The sequence below is a fragment of the Denticeps clupeoides genome, chromosome 2 (assembly GCF_900700375.1).
Source record: "Denticeps clupeoides chromosome 2, fDenClu1.1, whole genome shotgun sequence".
NCBI classification, from domain to species: Eukaryota; Metazoa; Chordata; class Actinopteri; order Clupeiformes; family Denticipitidae; genus Denticeps; species Denticeps clupeoides.
Window position 1 is genome coordinate 38,307,431 of NC_041708.1, and position 19,750 is coordinate 38,327,180.

General features: G+C 44.4%; 3 protein-coding genes across 6 annotated transcripts; 2 read left to right on the forward strand and 1 right to left on the reverse strand.

Annotated features, from left to right (window-relative positions):
• The first annotated feature begins 781 nt into the window (after window positions 1-781).
• Window positions 782-3,521, forward strand: LOC114772567 (retinol dehydrogenase 12-like). 3 transcript variants are annotated; one of them, XM_028965468.1, is made up of 7 exons: window positions 782-912; window positions 1,484-1,599; window positions 1,699-1,854; window positions 1,937-2,041; window positions 2,129-2,338; window positions 2,570-2,762; window positions 2,845-3,513. In XM_028965468.1, the coding sequence occupies exons 1-7, from the start codon at window positions 899-901 to the stop codon at window positions 2,945-2,947; spliced, it is 897 nt and encodes a 298-aa protein (XP_028821301.1). In that variant the 5' UTR covers window positions 782-898; the 3' UTR covers window positions 2,948-3,513. The 3 variants fall into 3 exon arrangements, with proteins under 3 accessions (XP_028821301.1, XP_028821297.1, XP_028821290.1); XM_028965464.1 differs by lacking the exon at window positions 782-912 and adding an exon at window positions 962-1,391 and having other exon boundaries at window positions 1,940-2,041; window positions 2,845-3,521; XM_028965457.1 differs by lacking the exon at window positions 782-912 and adding an exon at window positions 971-1,391 and having other exon boundaries at window positions 2,845-3,516.
• Window positions 3,522-3,676: 155 nt separating this feature from the next.
• LOC114772549 (highly reducing polyketide synthase SAT13-like) lies at window positions 3,677-13,959 on the reverse strand. Of its 2 annotated transcripts, none has more exons than XM_028965436.1 (6): window positions 13,762-13,959; window positions 11,049-11,202; window positions 10,779-10,939; window positions 10,481-10,687; window positions 10,016-10,197; window positions 3,677-9,602 (listed from the first exon to the last, which is right to left on the reverse strand). In XM_028965436.1, exons 3-6 carry the CDS (start codon window positions 10,882-10,884, stop codon window positions 4,053-4,055), a joined length of 6,045 nt encoding a protein of 2,014 aa, XP_028821269.1. In that variant the 5' UTR covers window positions 10,885-10,939; window positions 11,049-11,202; window positions 13,762-13,959; the 3' UTR covers window positions 3,677-4,052. The 2 variants fall into 2 exon arrangements, with proteins under 2 accessions (XP_028821269.1, XP_028821261.1); XM_028965428.1 differs by lacking the exon at window positions 13,762-13,959 and adding an exon at window positions 11,288-11,691.
• Window positions 13,125-16,513, forward strand: LOC114772558 (patched domain-containing protein 3-like). Its single transcript, XM_028965450.1, has 4 exons — window positions 13,125-13,954; window positions 14,254-14,381; window positions 14,506-14,651; window positions 14,743-16,513. The coding sequence occupies exons 1-4, from the start codon at window positions 13,259-13,261 to the stop codon at window positions 16,431-16,433; spliced, it is 2,661 nt and encodes an 886-aa protein (XP_028821283.1). The 5' UTR covers window positions 13,125-13,258; the 3' UTR covers window positions 16,434-16,513.
• Window positions 16,514-19,750: the final 3,237 nt, after the last annotated feature.

A 19,750-nucleotide genomic window follows, 5' to 3' on the forward strand; every position in this document is an offset into this window, starting at 1 on the left:
CCTGTGAGGAGGTCCAACAGCCAGTTACACAGTGAGGTGTTGAGCCCCAGCTGGTCATGAAAATAAAGAAAACACGTTGAATGAGAAGGTGTGTCCAGACTTTTGGCCTGTACTCTATATACACCAAACTAAACTATACTAACTAAAAATAAAACTTAAATACTGTACAGGCTATAAAAGAACATTATAAAACTTTCTATACACTGAACAAGGACTAACTGGACAACATCATGTAGAACGCTTGTAAGTGGAAATGTTGGATATTTCAAACAGGACACACAAGACAAGACAAACATGTGCAAAATAAATTAAGATGTGCAAAATGGGCAGGATGTAAGGAGGTGCATAAGGCTGGAAGTGTAGTTCCAGACAATTATTTAGTTTTTTTACTCTGGGTGAAATTGAAAAAAAATGTAAATGTGTCCTTTTGACAGTAAAAGAAAAAATATTCTATAAGGTTCTTTGGATCTTATAGGGCTTGTGATGTTAACTTGACTGATGTTCTCTGTTGAGCAGAACTTGTTGATTCAAGTCCAGCTGTACAGGTATGAAGATCAGATACGCACTACAAAGCACTGAAGTACGTCACTCCAGACAAGAGTGCCTGCTAAATGCCGTGAATATAGTGTAATGTAATGTAACGTATATAACGTGATGTAACGTAAATATTCTGAGAATAAGCGGACCTGGCAACACGGAGAGTAATTGAACACCAGCGTGCCATTGGACAGACAGAAACCCGCGGAGCCAATCAGAAGCGTTTCCTCGTTCGTTTGTTTCCGGTAAGTTTTAAGACGTCCGCGCGTATCACGAACGCAGCGACGCTGCGGGACTTCGGAGCTCCGCGTCTCTCCGCCGATTTTCCTTTCCTTTCCACAGCCAAGACGCCAAGCGTGCAATGCAAGGAATCAGGTAGAAGAACCGGAGATGTCCTCCATAAACCTTCTCTCCGAATATCGACGTGGAAGTAAACTTTATTCGCCGTCATCTTGTAGTCCAGTACTGAGAGACGAGTCCAGGCTCCAGGTTTAGTAAAACAGTATTTACACGCAGTAGACATGTAATCAGATGTCCTTTTTTCCTGAGGACGTCCTGTGCGCTTGCTGCGATCTTATCTCCTCATCTGAGGAACGATCAGAACTTGGCTGGGCTTGAGGACCGTGTTATCTCATTACTGGCCGCCCAATACACGGGTTTTTTTCTCTTTTATTCTGGCTCAAGAAGTTCATTATAATGCGCTTGGGATTCTGAAAGTTCAACTTTTTTACCTGTTTTTTTTACCTCATTTGTGGTGAGCCAGCACCTATGGGTGCTATTCTGGATGCTTTCCCTGCTGAAACCAGTTCTGCGTGTTTGCTCTTGTTCTCTGTCTCTCTGTCCCTTTTTTTTCTGTAAGTTGTTTCAAAGTCTCATCCGTTGATTTTGTGCAATTTCCTTCTGGGTTGAGAGACTTTTCTGATTCTGAATGATTCTTTTGTCTCAGAAACCTCTTTCGGCGCCCGTGGTCCTCCAGCGTCCGACTGGATGGGAAAACTGTGTTAATTACTGGAGCCAATACTGGGATTGGCAAGGAAACTGCCATTGATCTGGCTAAGAGAGGTGAGGCATCTTCAATGTGTCGAGTGCAAAAATGAGTCCTTTTTGGCGTAATTTTAACACTGCAGTGACTTTATTACTGAGTTTTTTTTCTTACTTCAGGGGCCAGGATCATCATGGCGTGCCGAGATATGGAGAAAGCAGACACGGCACTACGGGAGGTCATCGATGCCTCGGGAAACCAAGACGTCGTCACAAGGAAACTGGATTTGTCGGACACGAAGTCCATCAGGCAGTTTGCAGAGGACATCAACAAGGGTAAAGCCGCCGGTGAACAGGTTTTCGCCGTGAACCAGCGCATCGCACCTTTTCCAACTAATGTTTGTGTCCCTGAATTCAGAAGAGAAGCAAGTGAACATCTTGATCAACAACGCCGGTGTAATGGTTTGTCCCTACGGCAAAACCGCAGACGGCTTTGAGATGCAGATCGGTGTGAACCACATGGGTAAGAGAACAGCGTTGAACGTTCAGACCGAGTACATTGCAAATTCGGTTCAGGCTTCAGGTACATCCCCGACCTCTGGCGTTGCAGGGCATTTTCTCCTGACCTACCTGTTGCTGGATTTGATTAAACGCTCCGCCCCCGCCAGGATCGTCAACGTGTCATCTGTGGCTCACCAGTGGGGGTCGATCAACCTGGAGGACATCAACAGTGAGAAGGACTACGAGAAGAAGCGGGCCTACAGCCAGAGCAAGCTGGCCAACGTCCTCTTTACCCGCTCTCTGGCCAAAAAACTGCAAGGTCTGTTCCGGCAGTATCGTTTCTAATGCCGTCAATTTCCTGGTGCAGAATTAGATTCAAACGTAATTAATCGGTTTCTAACAATGGATGTATTATGCAGATCTAGTAACATTTTAAAACTGGGTGGACGCGGGCGTCCGATATGGGGCCATGCAAGTTGGTTTTTTTTGCATTTCTTCATGCCCGCTTGTTTAGTTCTCTCTAGCTGCGTGTGACCCTGTTCCCCACCAGGCAGCAGGGTGAACACGTACGTCCTCCATCCAGGGGTGGTACAGACGGACCTGTGGCGGCATCTCAGTAAACCCCAGCAGGCGGTCATGTGGCTGGTCAGCCCGTTTACCAAGACGTCGGTTCAGGGCGCTCAGACCACCATCTTCTGCGCCGTGGCCCCGGAACTGGAGTCGGAAAGTGGCGCCTACTACAGGTAATATGGAAATAAAGCTGTGTTGTGAAGTGAAGCTGTGCATCTTGGCGTACAAGAGACTGAACTGCAACCCCCTCCGCAGCGACTGCGCTCCGGCGTCTTGTTCCAGCACTGCCATGGACGATGACCTGGCCCAGCGCCTGTGGGAGCTGAGCTGCCAGATGCTTCATATAACCTGGAACTAAATTCTCAAAGCACTTATGTGCAGTGTCTTTTTCAAAATGCTCAAAATGGAGTAAAAAAAATTCTTCTTTGCAGCCTTGGGTTTTCTAGCACTTCTAGTGCACTACAGCATATTCTGTATATCTACTGAAGCACAGCTTTACATTTCAGACAGTATATGCACTTCCTATAATGCGACTGTACGTAGTTCCACTCGCCCTCTTAATATTGAGTAATTCCCCTTTTTACCACGGACTCTCCTACACCTAGGAAGGTATCTGCTGTGGCAGCTGGCATCACGTTGTCAGTAGCAGCGCCTTTTCGTTGCTGTGGGTTTTGAGGTGGTATCCCTTTGGCCTGGGGACCCTTCAAACTCATTGCTGTGCCTTTCAAACCATTATTGAGGGCGCTGCTGTCCGAGATTACGGTTTCTATAAAAGGGTGGCTCACTTATTCAATTGTTCTTTGTTTGGTTAATCTGTCCACATGCAGGGTTGGGCCAAGCACTTTGAAATGCCTGTGTAAACAGCTTTTGTGTGTGTGTGTGTGTGTGTGTGTGTGTGTGTGTGTGTCCATTTAGTTTTTGTATATCAGTATGCACATGAGTAAAATATATAACCTTTTAATATTTTTTTTTTTTTTTTTTTTTTTTTTTTTTACACTAGCTGGAGTGATTTACAGATGAATTGCTGTCCATGTTTGTGTCAAATATGTCATTAATCTCAGCACTGCATATAAATTGAAAACTGCATTCATTCTTAATAAACTTTATTTGATTATTAGAATCAAGTACAATTCTCAATAAAAGTTTAACACTCATAAATATGCCATCTGACAAACACTGATAAATAATTCTCTCTTCAAGACCAATACATTAACATCAGTGAACATAGTTTAAGCATATAAGCAGTGGAAATAAAATTGAAAGTTAAAATTTTTCAAAATAAATTGTATTTCATCAATAGTGTCTACATTTAATCACAGAAAATGCATTCAAAAATGTTGTTACAAATGTTCCTAAGAAATATCTATTGAAGAAGTAACTTTGTAATTTCTGCATGGATACATTTACATTCCCATGAAAGTTAGGATTCTCTGGTATATGAGGATTTTTAATCATTTAATGAACTAAAGGCGAGTAAACATTTCATCACTGCTGTAACTGTCGTCATTGACTGATTTCCCTAAAAATGCCACCAAAGTCGACAGTGTGCTGTTGGGATCCAGCAGGTTGACAAGGGGTATGTTCACACCCCTCCCTTGGAAAATGACGTTTTGCAGAGTCATTGCTAACATGGAGTCAATTCCCAGAGATGTAAGGGACATGTCCTCATTCAGATCATCGCTTCTAATGTTCAGCAGCTCGCTGAGCACTGACCTGAGGTATTCAGGGGGTGTGGACAACCGAGACACTGTCTGATCAACTGTTCGGTGAGTGAATTTGGACTTGCTGAGTCCCTCCTCAACCACGTTAGACAAGCGCATTTTTAGAGCTTCATTTTGAGAAAGAACATTGTGACTCATTTGTGCAAAGTTAAACTTACAAATAACTTGCTGGGGTTTGTTCAGGAGAAGACACTCCTCTAGGGATCTGTGAATTTCATACACTTCCATGACTGGCATGCCTCGGGCCTCAAGAAACTTCTGAAAATGTTCTTTATTCAGCAGGAGGCCCAGATTTAAGGCACCCCAGTTGATGGACTGTGCAGGAAGTCCAAGATTTCTTCTGTAATGACAGAATGTGTCCAAAAAGGTGTTGGCTGCAGCATAGTTGGTTTGAGAAGCATTTCCAAGAAAAGCAGAGATGGAAGAATAGCACACAAAGTAGTCTAAACTACAGTGCATTGTGGCATGGTGAAGATTCAGAACCCCATTCACCTTTGGCTTCAGGACCTTCTCATACAGAGACTTATCAAGAACGTCAACCAGCCCATCATGAAGGACCACTGCACTGTGGAAGACTCCCTTGACTGAACAAGTGGGAAACTTTTGTCCAACGACTGTCATGACATGTGCTACCTGTTGAGGATCTGAAACGTCACACTGCAAAGATGAAACCACAGTCCCACTTTGATTCTCTATAGTCAAGATCTCTTTTTGCATCTCAGGGCTCGGGCTCCTCCTAGAAAGGATGACAATGTGGCTTCCCCCCCTGTAAGCAATGAACTTCACTGTCTCAAAGCCCAGCCCAGTGAGCCCTCCTGACACAATGTACACAGAATTCTTCTGAAAGAGACTCTTCGCTTTGGACGACAAGGGGATATCTGACTGGGCACCCGTAGTGTCGTCCTTCTTCAGCACCACAACGTGAAGGGTCCTACTACTAAAGTATGACTGGGAGTCCCCCACAGGCAAGAGATGTATGCTTTCACCAGCCCCCCTTTGAAATGTAGCATTTGGCAGACCTACTGCTTTTCTGTCAAGATGCATTGACTTTAGCCATTTGTAAATTTGTGGCTTGTGTGCTCTTAGTGATCCCTTTTCTGGAACACTGGACATGGGAATAGTCTGGATGCGGACACGATCATTTCCAGCCCTGAGAAGTTGTGAATCAAAGGATGATGTCCTTTCACACACAGCAACAATATGTAGGATACCAGGGACTTGGCAGGCTTCATTAAAAGCATGTTGGTCAAATGGTGGCAGGAGAACTAAAGCATCAGCTTTGTGTCCATTCTGGAGGGTCCCACGTATGTCAGTGATGGTAACAGCATTCCAGCCAGACTTATTTGCAGTTAACATCAAGACCTTGAGCAAGCCTGAATCTGGGACAGAGGACAAGATGCACAACCTTTGCTGCTGTTTGACCTTTGGAAGACTATCCTGTAAAATTGTCCAAGAAAGTGCATAATATGACACACAGGGAATGTCCCTCAGGTACGGAAGCCTTTTTGTTTTGTAGCAAGCGGCTGCAGGAATGATAACTTTAGAAGAAGCAGCTACAGGGTAACAAGAAGCAATGTGGTCTCCCACTTTCAGGTTTCTCACGTCCTTCCCCAGGGCAGTGACCGTACCACTGAAGTCCAGAGCAACAAGCTTGTGGTTCTGGTTGGTGTGTTCGTTCCAGTACATCGTCTGGCCGAAATTTAGGTCAGACACACTGACAGGAAAGTAGTCTGAGGAATGGACGCATATTTTTCCTAGCTGAACTTCCACGCTTTTGTCAGGAACAAGCAACTTCTCATGGTCACAATAGGTAGACAAGCTGGTCATCTTGTAAGGGTCTGCAGTCTGCAAGATGAAATTTTCAACCTGTGAAGTCTGAACACTTCTCACTGTGCTACTGTTGACCAGAACTGGTGTGCGAACAATAGAAGGGCTCTGAATCTGGCCATTATTCACCACAAGTTCTGGGTATTTCCTGCAGGGATACGAGCTAAGAATGTTTGCTAGGGCTCTAATATCCTCAGTCGATACAGAGCCAATGTCGATCAATTGAAAGGAGAGATGGGATATTTCAGCTGCACATGCCCTTGTCATTCCTGACAACACAAACCCAGAGCTGATGTGGTCAACGGTGTCATCTGCACTACGGTAGGTTACTGTTCTGATAGAGTTGGGGAAATTAATCGCTTTCAGTTCTACAACTATCTGTCGAAACATCTCACAGGTCCTTGTCACATTGTCCAAGATGTCATCCACTTTATTCATGGTTAGATCCGCGTCACCCCAGACAAATAAAATTTCCTGGTAATGTTTCTTCACATCCGGAATGTTTAGCCTGGACAACAGTCCTTGAAATCCATGGCACATGAGATCTTTGGCATGTGTGAAGGAGATGTAGCGAGATGCCGGGTTCAGGTGCTGCTGCAGGGCCTTGCAAACCCCAGTCTGGTCAGAGAAGACTAAGGCTGTCTGGGCAGCAACAGATGTGATGCTTTCTGAGATGACGTTGAACTCATTATGATAAAAGTACTCCTCCAGCATTTGGTCAAGACTTCCTGTATATTTAATAACCACATTCTTGATTTCAGCTAAAACCCTTCCAGCTTTGTTTGTGAAACAGCCAAAGACCTCAATGTGGTCAGTTCCCATATCAGTGGATTTCAGGTAAATCGCCATTTCCTTTTGTAAGGAGTCAAACACAGTCAGACCACCAACTGAAACAGGAAATCCAGGTCTTGCCAGAAAGTTCTTTGCACCCGTAAATGGCACAAGTTGCATGACATAATCGAGAAGCACTGGGTGAATGCAGTAGTCATGCAACTGAGGAAGTATTTCTTCTGGGACTGTAACAAAAGAGAGAACCTCTCTGAACTCTGGACCATGATAAATGGTGCCAGTGTTTCTGAAAACTGAACCATACTGAAAGCCTCCCAGACTTAGATTTCTGTAGAGTTCATCAGAAGTTATTACGGCAGGGCATCTCTTCAGAACCAAATCAAGAGCAATACTTGGTTCTTCAATCAGTCTTCCTTCATGGAATGTGACGTGTCCAGAAGCAAAAGTGGCTGTGTTTGAATGAATTTTAAATGCTGTATCAGGCTCGGCTGGATCCAGGGTGACTTTCAGAGACAAAGTGTTCTGGTTCAAAATAAACGGTCTTTCAAAATGAATGCTGAGCTGGAGGGAGCTAAGAGGAACTTTCGGCTTTGCATGAGCCATGACTGATGTTAGGCCGAGTTCAACATGAAAGGCGCCAGGAATGAGGGCAACATTGTTGTTTTTGTGTTCATGCAGGTATGAGAGCGAATCAGATGACAAATCACAAGTAAATTCAGTTCCGTCCTTGTCCATCTGAGTAAGAAAGCCATGAAAGCCTTCAAAACCCTTCAAGGCTTTTTCAGGGTGAATTGGTTTCTTGACTCTGTCAAAGTGGTAGATTGGTAGAGCTGCAGGGAGGCTATAACAGCCGTTATAAAGCTTGGTCCAGTCTATTGGTACTCCACACTCAAAGAGTCTGCAGATGATATCAAGCATTGTCTCATGATCCTTGTCTGGCTGTACTGAGGACAGCACCACAGTGTCCTTCCCTAACGTCTCCAGGATGTTTCTCTGCAAAGCTCTTCTTGGACCTATCTCTACAAAGATCATGTTCTTCCTGTCTTGGGTTGCTGCTGACTTCAGCGCCATCTCAAATGCAACTGGTTCACGGATATTCCTGGACCAGTACGTGCCAGTGCAGAAATCATCCTGAGAAGCAATCTTGCCCGTCACAGTTGAGATTAAATCAACCTCCAATCTGTTTTTCTGTAGATGTCCTATATTCTTTTCTATTTCTAAAAGAATTGGATCCATCAGATGGCTATGGTACGCAGCAGCAACATCCAGGACATGAAGAAACAGATTCTTCCCTTTGTATGAGCTGCTCAGCTTTTGGTGGAAGCTTTGAATAGCATCTGCATCACCTGATAAGGTGCAGGATTGAGGACTATTGTATGCAGCTAGGCAGACCTTCCCTGTGTAAGCCTGGAGAAGCTTCAAGACCTCAGATACCACGATGTTTCCAACCACCAGCATTTTACCTCCCGTAACTCTGCTCTGCAAAGCACTACGGTAATGGATCACCTTCACTGCATCCTCAAGGGTCAGCAGACCTGAGCAATGGGCTGCAGCCACTTCTCCAACCGAGTGTCCAAGAACAGCGTCTGGTCTAATACCCCAATGCTTTAAAAGTTCTGCAAGAGCAACCTGAATGGCAAAAAGGAGCGGCTGAATAATGTCGGGTTTGGAAAAATCCTCATTCTGCTCAGCATCATTTTCCAAGGTGTCCACCATGTTAAACCTTGTGTATTTCTGGAAGAGCCTCTCAACCTCTTTGACTTTCTCTCTGAAGACTGGCTCCTCCTTCAGCAGCTGCCTGCACATGCCTCTGTAAGTGACCCCGTTACCACAAAACACCAACACTAACCTGGGGTCTGGCAGCGCAGGCACAATTCTTTTATTAAACGCGGACGTGAGCTGATGTTTCAGATCAGTCAGTGACGATGTTCTAAACGCTCTTTTGTACTTGTGTTTGAGATGGCTTCTCCTACATGTGGACGTGTACGCCAGAGTTTGTAAATTATCTGTGCTCTCAGCACGCAGCAGCTTACTGGCTGTATCCTCAATCATCATGGTAAGAGATTTTTCAGAGGCGGCAGAAAGTACAAAATACTCCTGTGATTTCCTAACTATTGGTAAGGAAGCATGTGTGCGTACATGTTGAGTAACAAGAGCATGAGCGTTTGTCCCTCCAAAGCCAAAGTTATTGATGCCTGCAACCAATGTGGCACCACCAGCATTTGGCCATTTCTCCACTTTAGTAGGAATCTTTAGACGTAGTGATTTAACATCAATGCTAGTGTTACTCTCAGAGTAGAACAGAGACGGGACAATGGCTTCATGTTTCATCATTAGGAGAACCTTTATGAGTCCCGCCACTCCTGCTGCGGACTCAGTGTGTCCAATGTTACCTTTTACAGAGCCTATGCACAGTGGCTCTGATCCGAAAGGCCTGACTTTAGCAATAATGTTGGAGATGCTACCTGCTTCTATAGGATCCCCAACAGGTGTTCCAGTCCCATGAGCCTCCATGTACTGGACATGGTTACACTCAGACTCTGTAGAGTACACACTTCTGAGAAGTTCTTCCTGCTGTATCTGTGAAGGCTTTGTCATTGGAGTGATGGTGTGGCCATCTTGGTTTACTGCTGTTTTGCTAATAATGCCCCAAATGTTGTCAAAGTCTTCTAATGCCTATAAACAGGAATATATTTACAGTTCAGTTCAGTGATTGCCATTGCGAAACACTGCAGCACAGCACATGGTGCACACAACGAAAAGTGCCCTCTGCTTTTAACAATCACCCTTAGTGAGCAGTGGGCAGCCATGACAGGTGACCAGGGAGCAGTGTGTGGGGACGGTGAGCCGCAAGGCCACCACTGCCCCATACTATACCCCATATGTGGTGGTAGTAGCCAAGAGGTTCAAGTAGCACTCAGGTTCAAGACCCAGGTTCACTTACTACCATTGTGTCCCTGAGCAAGACACTTGCTCCAGGGAGACTGTCCCTGTCCCCCTGTCTCTACTGATTGTAAGCCGCTCTGGATAAGGCGCGTCTGATAAATTCTGTTAATGTAAATGTATATGTAATATAATAAAAGTCTTACTTTATTCAAAGGCTTTAGGAGAACCATTCCACAGCCTTCTCCTCGCCCATAACCATCTGCTTTGCTGGAGAAAGGTTTGCTAGATCCATCAGGAGAGATCATTTTGGCTTTGCTGAGAGCCACAAAGGTTCGTGCATGAAAGATGCAGGATACACCCCCACACAGAGCCATCTCACAGTCTCCTGAAAAGCATGATCAGAGCAGATCAGAACTATAGTGCCGGCTGTTTAGCCTTTGCTTTTCATCTGAGTTCATTCTTTCACTTTTGTACATTTCTTGTTTGAAGTCGATTGCTTGGCTATCATGGGTTCCATGTTGAACGCTCACAAAAGCTTGTCTTGCTTGTTTACATTTTCTTTGTTTTTTCTAGAGCTAATGGTTTGTCTTTAAAATATTACATCAGGAGACAGTCCACTGTATTTTGTTATTTGTATCTGTACAAGTAACCCAGATGTGAAAACGTACCTTGTCTGATGGCCTGACAGGCCAAGTGAAGCGCTACAAGGGAGGACGAGCAGGCAGAGTCAATTGCAAAGGAGGGACCGGTGAGATTGAAGGTGTAGGAGATACGATTGGCAGCTATGCTCATAACCCCACCGGTACCGGTCCAATGATCAATAGAATTCTGGTGGAGGTTTGACGCAGTGATTTCAAAGTCTCGGTTCATAAGTCCTGTAAAGTGGATTCATATGGATTTTTATATTAATTTTGTACATATCATATAAGATTTGCAAATCTCTTTGGTAGGGTGGTGTAGGATTACCCAGGAACACCCCTGTCCTTGTCCCGCTGGCCTTTTCCATGGGCATTCCAGCATTTTCCAGGGCTCTGAAGGAACACTCCAGCAAGAGCTTATGCTGGGGATCCATCTGCTCTGCTTCAGCATCAGTGATTCCAAAAAACCTCTGATCAAATTCATTCAATCTGTTTCATAGAAAAAGAAATAGTTTTAAAGCATAGCTAAATATTGTAAAAAGCAGATTATTTTTCTATATAATATTAGTTAAATATTCTTGATAATAAAATGCTTTACCCGTCAATAAGGCATGCTTTTGAAGTCCTTGATTTGCCAGGTTTGGTTTCATCTGAATCGTACCAGTAGGAAGAGTCAAATCGCTCCTCTGGGATTTCTACTGCGCAGTTCTTCCCTTGAACCAGGACTTTCCAGAAATTGTCCAGTCCCTCTCCTGCAAATTATATATAAAAAAAAAACATTGCTAATCGTCACAAATGTTCTCTCTATTGCTGTGTTTGAATGTGAAATTCATTCACCTCCAGGAAAATTGCATCCAATTCCCACCACAGCAATGGCGTCCATGCTGGCAAGACCAGTCAGAACGTATCATCAGTGGAAGTGAACTTACAGAGAGTATCCCTCAGGTAAGTTGCTCAGCTCAGAGGTTCACAGAACTTATATACGTTCTTAACCAAGGTTATAAATTAACCAAAATTTTCTGATGTTTTTTGTCCTACGTGTTTTAGAGACGTTCATTTGCATTTTATGGATTTTTGAATCAAAGTTCCTGTTAGTCATGTTTCATTGGGTCTGAAGAATAGAGATAACCAGCTAAATGGAAATCTGACTGTACAGACAGCGTTAGTGTCCGTTTCTCGGTTGAAAAACACTGACAAACATTTTTCAAAGTCATCAAAGTGCGTAAAAATGAAGTGATTGTCATTGTGAAAAACTGCAGCACAGCACACGTTGCTCAAAACAGTGAGCAGTGGCCAGCTGTGAAAGGTGCCCGGGGAGCAGTGTGCGCGGACGGAACTTTGCTCAGTGGCACCTCAGCGGCTCAGGATTCAACTACGGGGCCACCACTTGCCCCAATGGACCACCTATTACATTAAACGTACTGGTTTGATCTGGTGATGAAAATGACCTACTTGACCCTGCATCCCCTTCCGAGGAGCAGTAAATCTAGAGCAGGAAGTACATTAATCTCTAATGATCTTTTTTTTCCATTAAACTGTTTTACCAAACCCTTTAAATTCTACCTCACCCTTTCATTTAAATTTTATATTTTATATTTTAGTATATGTCTTCTTTTAAGCTAGCTTTTTTTTTTTTACACACAAAGGATACCTCTCCGGCTCAGAGACTGCGCCTAATTTCATTATACTTGTTACAATGACAATAAAGATATTCTGATTCTTATTATGATTTGTACTATTGCTTCTATTGGCCTATTGTATTATATTCAACTTAATTTTGTTCCTCATTTGTAAAGCATTTTAATTTATGCCAACATCCAGCAAGATTTGTGAAATATAAGATGTATGTCATGTATTTCCATATGAGGCATATTTCATGACATATTAACTCATGTTTTATGCCACCTTAATCAGGGGAGATAAAATGGTTTCCTGAGAATCAGTTAATCTTTAGAACTTCCTTGTAATAAAAAACCTAATGTGTGCCACATGGATGATAATAATTATGCTCTCATTAAGTTATGCATAAAGCAGCATAATGTTCTGCTTTATTACAGTTAAGTGTCTAGGCTCTCCAAGTTCCATTTATATATGTCATTTATTTGATTATCCCTGCTGATTTCCATGGAACAAATAAATGATGTCATTATCTTAACTGAAGTGGGATGTGTAAAAATAAAAAAAATGGAAGTGGCTTGGTAAATGGGTTTACTTATTAAATACCACAGGGACCAGTGAAGGGCTAGTCAGAGAAGGTGGAGAGGAAGGTGGTGGTTTCCTACAGGGTAACACCAGGTTGAAACCCTTCTTATTTTCATTGTGAGTGCCTCTGGTACATGATGTAAAATCTAAATGTCCTCTCTAGCCCTCTGAATGAATGATATGGCTACAAATGTGATATATTTTTTTCTGCTTATTCTTTTGTGCTACTGTATAAATCTATATGTATTTCGTTTGGATGATACAAGTGACAGTGTGTCGATCTGCTCCTTGACTCAAAGTCGTGGTTCTTCAGAACTGATCTTTGCACTGCTTCTGTTTGTAAAAAAATTGTAAAAAAAAAACAAAAAACACATTTGATTTGCGGATGTATATAATTTGAAATCGTGAAAGTCTAATTCTTATCACGTTTTTTCCCTTCGACGTCATGGCTCCGTACAGTAGACGGAAACGCGGCCCATAATTCCCGTTATCGCGCCGTGATGCGCTGTAATGATTAACTGGCAGCTCGTTAATGTGCCACCAGGACGACGCATCTCCATCTGGCGACTATAAACCCCCTGGACGCCTGCGGCCCGCCTGGGGACGATGGCGCGCTGTCACACCGACTGCGTGGAGAAGCCGGTGTCCGCGGCGTTCGGCCGACTGGGCCGCGCCGTGGGGAGACACCGCTGGCCGTTCCTGCTCCTGCCGCTGCTGCTGTCCGGCGGCCTGGGCGCCGGGTTCTACTTCCTCGGCGCGCTGGAGACGTCGGACGTGGAGCGCGACTTCACGCCGGTGGACGGCGCCGCCAAAGCGGAGCGGGAGGAGGTGCGGCGCCTGTTCCGGCGCGGAGAGAACTTCTCCACCCTGCGCCTCGACACGGAGGGCGCGTTCGCGGCTCTCATCGTCACCGGGCCGCCCGACCTGCTACAGCCCGGCGCCTTCCAGCAGCTCCTCGACCTGGACGCGCAAGTGAGGAGCATCCGCACCGAGGACAGCAGGTCCAACTTCAGCAGCCTGTGCGAGAGGACGCACGGCGCATGCGCGCCAAACGCCGCTTTACAAGCGTTCAACTACAACGCGAGCGAAGTCGCGACCAAATACGTCACCTTCCCCACCAACGACGGCGTCTTCCTGGGACAGGCCATCGGCGGGGTCACGCTCGGAGCCGACGGGCGCCAGCTGGACAGCGCCCAGGCCGTCCGGCTCTTCTACTTCGTCCGAGAGAACGAGAGCGAAAGCGCCGCCTGGCTGGACGCGTTTATCCGCACTTTTTCACAGGAACCTGCCGCCCCTGAGACGGTGAGGCCTCCAGAAAAGGCGCGGGTTGCCATGGCAGCGGACGCGGTTTCCGGCCGTCTGATTGGCCATTTCACTTGCTCGGTAGCTCCGCCCCGTTCAGTTCACAACTGAGGCGGGAACTCGACAGTACAATTTCTGACGGAAAAGGATCTAAAAAAGTGTTTTTTTAATATTCCTTAAAGCCTCTATGTAGACATTTGGTGTTTAAATGAACATCACCAACTCGTTTTAATATTAGCTACCAAACAGAGCTGGGGAAAGCGTACTGTTTTTTTACTGCATCGTTTTTTATGTTGCAGGTGTCAGTGTCCTACTTCACGTCCATATCAAGAGAAGAAGAATTTAAGAGCAGCTCAAAGAGTGTGATTCCATTCTTTTCCATTACCTATTTTTTGGCAATTACCATCTCCATTATATCATGTTTAAGGTATGTAAAAACGTCTGGTGGATATCATGAATTTCATATATAGCCGGAAGTGAATATTTCTGCAGGAACAGATCTTTAGTTTGTGATTTATTTCTAACCATGTTCTTGTTCTTTATTTACTCAGAATGGACTGTGTGAGGACCAAGGTCTGGGTGGCCGTCTTTGGTGTCCTCTCAGCCGGCCTGGCGGTGCTGTCCAGTTTTGGCTTACTTCTGCTCTGTGGAATGCCATTTTCAATGACTGTGGCAACATCCCCTTTTCTGATTCTTGGTAGTATTTCTTAATATTTCATTGCTTTCAGAATTGCTGTACATCACCAGATTCACCAGAACGTTCCTGACTGTACTGTGAACATCCCCAGGAATTGGTGTGGACGACATGTTCATCATGATCTCCTGCTGGCAGAAGACGAAAGTCAAAAATGAAGTTGAAGAACGCATGGCCGACACATACAAAGACGCCGCGGTCTCCATCACCATAACGACTCTGACTGACGTCCTGGCCTTCTACATCGGCCTCCTGACACCGTTCCGCTCAGTGCAGTCTTTCTGTACGTACACCGGCACGGCTCTGCTCTTCTGCTACTTTTACAACATCACCTTCTTCGGCGCCTTCCTGGCACTGAACGGGAAGCGGGAGGAGGCCAACAGACACTGGCTGACCTGCTCGGTGGTTCCATCGCCAGAAGAAGTCATCTCTAGTATCCACGACGCTCCCAGAGAACAATCCAAATGCAGCAGTTGTAATGTAGGGGGAGCTTATGACCCTGACACGGGAACAGAAGAAGAAATACCCTGTAATTACTTCTTTAAAAAGGTTTATGGTCCATTTTTGATGCATAACTTGACGAAGGCATTTGTGGTTTTGTTGTATGCAGGATATCTGGCTGCGAGCATATATGGTTGTTTGCAGATAAAGGAAGGCATTGATCTGAAAAATTTAGCTACAGATGGATCATACGTTAGCAGCTATTACGACAATGAAGACAAGTACTTCTCAGAGTACGGTCCAAATGTCATGTTGATTATAACAGATAAAAACTTTCAGTATTGGAATGAAATTGCACGCCATAATCTTACCAGCTGCATCAATGAGTTTGAAAAATCTGAAATGGTTCAGAGCGGCGCGATTATATCTTGGCTTCGTGCATATGTCGCTTACGGAAACACAGCTAGTTTGAATCTTACAGATGAGCGCGTGTTCCTCCAAAACTTGCCGCCTTTCCTCCAAGTGTCAGGGTTTAGTCCGGACGTTAACATCTCAGGTGGAACCATTCTGGCCTCTCGGATGTTCATTCAGACAGTCAACGTCAGCACTGCGCTCGATGAGAAGAACATGCTGAACTTCATGCGACAGACGGCTCTCAGCTGTCACTCAGAGTTGGCCGTGGAGCTGATGGTGTATCACCCCGCGTTTATTTATTATGACCAGTATGCTGTCATAGTTACCAATACCATCCAGAACATCGTGGTTGCTACTCTGACCATGCTGGTCATTTCTCTTCTATTGATCCCGAATCCTCTCTGTTCCCTGTGGGTGACGTTTGCCATCGCGTCAGTGATCGTAGGAGTGGCGGGATTCATGGCGTTCTGGGACGTTAACCTGGACTCCATTTCCATGATCAACCTAATCATCTGCATTGGGTTCTCTGTGGACTTTTCTGCCCACATTTCCTATGCGTTTGTGTCAAGCCAGGAGAAAACAGCGAATGAGAAGGCCATAGAAGCCCTCTACCGCCTGGGGTACCCTGTAATGCAGGGAGCTTTGTCCACCATCGCAGGGGTTGTGGTGCTGGCGGCAGCTCCAAGTTATATTTTCAGGACCTTTTTCAAGATCATGTTCTTGGTCATTTTGTTTGGGGCGGCTCATGGCATCGTGTTCATCCCCGTGTTCCTCACCTTCTTTGGTGCTTGTGCTAAGAACCATGTTGAAGATGAGCAGGAGAAACAACAGAACAATCTACAGATGCAGCCCACTGTCGGGCAATCAACACAGCCCAGCACACAAGTGTCTGCTCTGAATTCTAAAGAGGTTAATCCATACAGCAACTAATCTGCATGTGAAAATGTTACTATGGCAGTTTTACACACAATGTTTAACATATTATTTTTCAATATAAACTAATATTCTTCTCAGAAATTTTTGTGAAATGTTTTTGGAATTATTTCAATGTTTTTTTCACATGATATAAGTCATTGTGTATTACAGGTTTAATATTTTTTGTGTGTACATAGTATTTAAGCTCTACTGCATTTATTTAGATGTTATTATTATTATTACTATTATATTAATAATTTTTTTAACATTTGTCTTTCTTTTTAATAATGAGAAAATAAATGAGATTCTTTAATCAAGCCTTTGTTCTGAGCTAAATCTGTATCCACATCATAACATTCCATTGTCAGTGTCAACATACATTCTTGGTTACTAAAGCCCTTGTACTATTAACATTGAACTGGTCATCACTGCTTATCTTAACGACTACAAGGTAGACATGCAAACATGAAAACACAAACTTACATTTTTTTTCACAATATGATTATTTTATGGCGTCGATCCTCCCACGGCCTTTACCATCATAAGTCCAGAACGACCCGTGACTTGGCTTCTCGTCCTGACCTTGTGTGACATGGTGCTGAGCTTTGTGTGTGTCAGGTGAGTGTGCTGCTTTTGGCATGTGCACCGTTCCCATGTGTGCGTGTGTTTCAGGTGATGGTGGTGTGTCTGGGTCTGCTTAGGCAACCTGTTACGTTCCTAAGTCTAGGGGTCTCAGAAACGCAACAAGGGTGTGGAGAGGAGGAGGAACCAAAGAAACGATACAAACAGTGCTTTTATTTACAGTGTGCTAACAGGTTCAATAAGACAGCGGACTCAGGACAGCTAACCAACTGCAAAACAGGCTAAAGGAAGGGATGGGATAACAGGGATATCTCAAAACGCGCACAAGTAAACAAAAAGGGCACATAACAGGCTAACAGCTAACAGGCTAACACAGGCTAACAACAAAGGGTCTATCACACAAAGCAACAAGAAACACGAATGAGATCCTCAACGGAGCTCCATGCAGATCTTCGTGGACCCTGGTGACCTCCCAAAAGCGTAAGGGCCTAGCAGACCCTGGGGACCTCCCGAACACAATCCGAAGTCTCTTTAAATAGGTGGAGGTGACCAATGGCAGATGGAGCTGGTAGGCCTCAACACCTCCCACGAAGTCAACCTAAAAGAGACAGGACGCAAAAACACAACCAGAAATACAGAGCATGTGGGAGCATACGTCCAGGGATGTAACAAACCTTATTTTCAAAAGAGCCATGCTTCTCTTTTGTGTTCCGGACATGTCCTCGGTTGAGTCGATACACCTGTCTATTTTGAGTGGGTAAGACTGAGTCTCCGGACCTAAGCCTCCGACTCATCAACAGCTGCGCTGGTGACTTGACGTTGTCAACTGGTGTGTTTCGGTCCATCAGTGATTCTGCTGTGTGGACTGTCCTTTTGACAAGACAATTGCTTTGTGGGTAACGTGGACTTAATTTTATGTGCGTGAATGCCCATGATTTGACAAATTATTCAAATTCCTTTGCTGCATATATTGTCGGATATTACTGTAGAGCGGTTTTTAGCTTGTGTTAAAAGTACAGGGTACTTTTTTACCCTGTCCAATTCTAAATACCTGCTGTAATAATCAGGTTTCGCCAAGCAAACAAGTCTGTTGCCACGATCTGCAAAGGTCTCTCTGGAATGTAGTATGGCTTGAGGGTGTTTTTTGGTGTTCTTTGGTGTTTTATGTGTTGTGTTCTTGACAATTTTCAAGTAGGTTTTCTATGCTCTTTTCCAAGCCCAGGTGACCCGCATGGATCTTTGCCAACATCTTTTCCCTGAGACTGGCAGTAATGGGTTTTTTCTCCACTTTTAAGAATATCCCATTTACTGAATATTTCATCTCTGTGATTTCAGAACACTTGCACCTTCTGAGGACATTGTTTCCAATGCAAACTGTCCATCCTCTTCTGTTTCTTTTTGCATTTCTTTCAGCCTTTCCTCACTTACAGGTATGTGGCTGTATACTGTATGTACTTGTACCTTTATCTGGGCAGCGTGTGATGCTGAAGTCATACTTTTGTAGTTGACAGATCATTCTCTGTAGTCCTGGTGGAGCTGCAGCTAGTGGTTTCTTCATGATCAACTCCAGAGGCTTATAATCAGACTCTACATGCACGTGTCGTCTATATGCATATTGGTGGAAACGCTTGAACCTGAACGGAATTGCATACATTTCCATTTCGATCTGTGCATAGGTGATTTCACTGCATAGCTGATGGGCTGTCATCTTGTAGCAGAACAGCACCTAATCCATATTTACATGCATCTACTTGTAGACTGAGCTCTTTGGCAGGATCAACACAGGGAAGATTATCTAGTGATAAGGTCTTTCATAAATGCTGCATCATGTTGCTTGTCACACAGAAATTTGTTAGTTGGCTTTAGGAGCTGTCTTATTGGTCTGGGGGGAAGAAACGTAGACAATGTGAAAGTGGTGGATGGGGACAAGGAGGAAAACACGGGCCAAACCAAAGTGCTCAAAATTGTGTTTATTGTAAAGTACGGGACATATAAGTGTCCTGCTCAGGGACACGATGGTAGTAAGTGGGATTTGAACCTAGGTCTTCTGGTTCATAGGTAAGTGTATTTCCCACTATGCTACTACCACCCTATACACATACAAATACACACACTAGAGACAAAAACAAGCACCATCAACTCCAACAATCTCTCTCTCCACACCAAACTCCTCCATGAGCATTAAGCCGTTGTTTCGGGTATCTTCTTATGGCAGATTAGCCAGCAATCAGACACACACCTAAAAAGGAAAGGAAAAACACACACGGAATGGCAAACAGAGATTCCCCATAACTACTCCCTGCACAAAGCACCCAGGGACGTAACATTATGAATCACTGCAGCACATGGTGAGACGTGTCCTCTGTATTTAACCGAGCAGTGGGCAGCCATGACAGGCGCCCGGGGAGCAGTGTGAACCGGCAACATTTTGAATATGGGTCCATCAATTTTCTTTTCTTTGGTTTATTTCTAGTTAATAGGTCAATAAGTAAAAAGTAGCAAACATGAATTAGGTGGTAGTAGCCTAGTGGGTAACACACTCGCCAATGAACCAGAAGACCCAGGTTCAAACCCCACTTACTACCATTGTGTCCCTGAGCAAGACACTTAACCCTGAGTGTCTCCAGAGGGGGAATGTCCCTGTTACTTCTGATAGTAAGTTGCTCTGGATAAGGGCATCTGGTAAATGCTGTAAATGTAAATGTAAAGGAATTGCACAGAAGTGGCTGCTGCCAAATCTAACAGATTTA

What these genes read in the sequence shown, in the direction of transcription:
- LOC114772567 (XM_028965457.1), top strand. Translation starts at nt 1,306, where the DNA reads ATGGGTGCTATTCTGGATGCTTTCCCTGCTGAAACCAGTTCTGCGTGT. An exon ending in TCTCTGTCCCTTTTTTTTCT is followed by an intron (nt 1,392 to 1,483) that starts GTAAGTTGTTTC and finishes CTTTTGTCTCAG; the next exon opens with AAACCTCTTTCGGCGCCCGT. An exon ending in GATCGGTGTGAACCACATGG is followed by an intron (nt 2,042 to 2,128) that starts GTAAGAGAACAG and finishes CTGGCGTTGCAG; the next exon opens with GGCATTTTCTCCTGACCTAC.
- LOC114772549 (XM_028965428.1), bottom strand. Translation starts at nt 11,333, where the DNA reads ATGGACGCCATTGCTGTGGTGGGAATTGGATGCAATTTTCCTGGAG. An exon ending in AAGGACAGGGGTGTTCCTGG is followed by an intron (nt 10,688 to 10,778) that starts GTAATCCTACAC and finishes TCCACTTTACAG; the next exon opens with GACTTATGAACCGAGACTTT. An exon ending in TCCTAAAGCCTTTGAATAAA is followed by an intron (nt 9,603 to 10,015) that starts GTAAGACTTTTA and finishes TCCTGTTTATAG; the next exon opens with GCATTAGAAGACTTTGACAA.
- LOC114772558 (XM_028965450.1), top strand. Translation starts at nt 13,259, where the DNA reads ATGGCGCGCTGTCACACCGACTGCGTGGAGAAGCCGGTGTCCGCGGCG. An exon ending in AACCTGCCGCCCCTGAGACG is followed by an intron (nt 13,955 to 14,253) that starts GTGAGGCCTCCA and finishes TTTATGTTGCAG; the next exon opens with GTGTCAGTGTCCTACTTCAC. An exon ending in TCCATTATATCATGTTTAAG is followed by an intron (nt 14,382 to 14,505) that starts GTATGTAAAAAC and finishes TTATTTACTCAG; the next exon opens with AATGGACTGTGTGAGGACCA.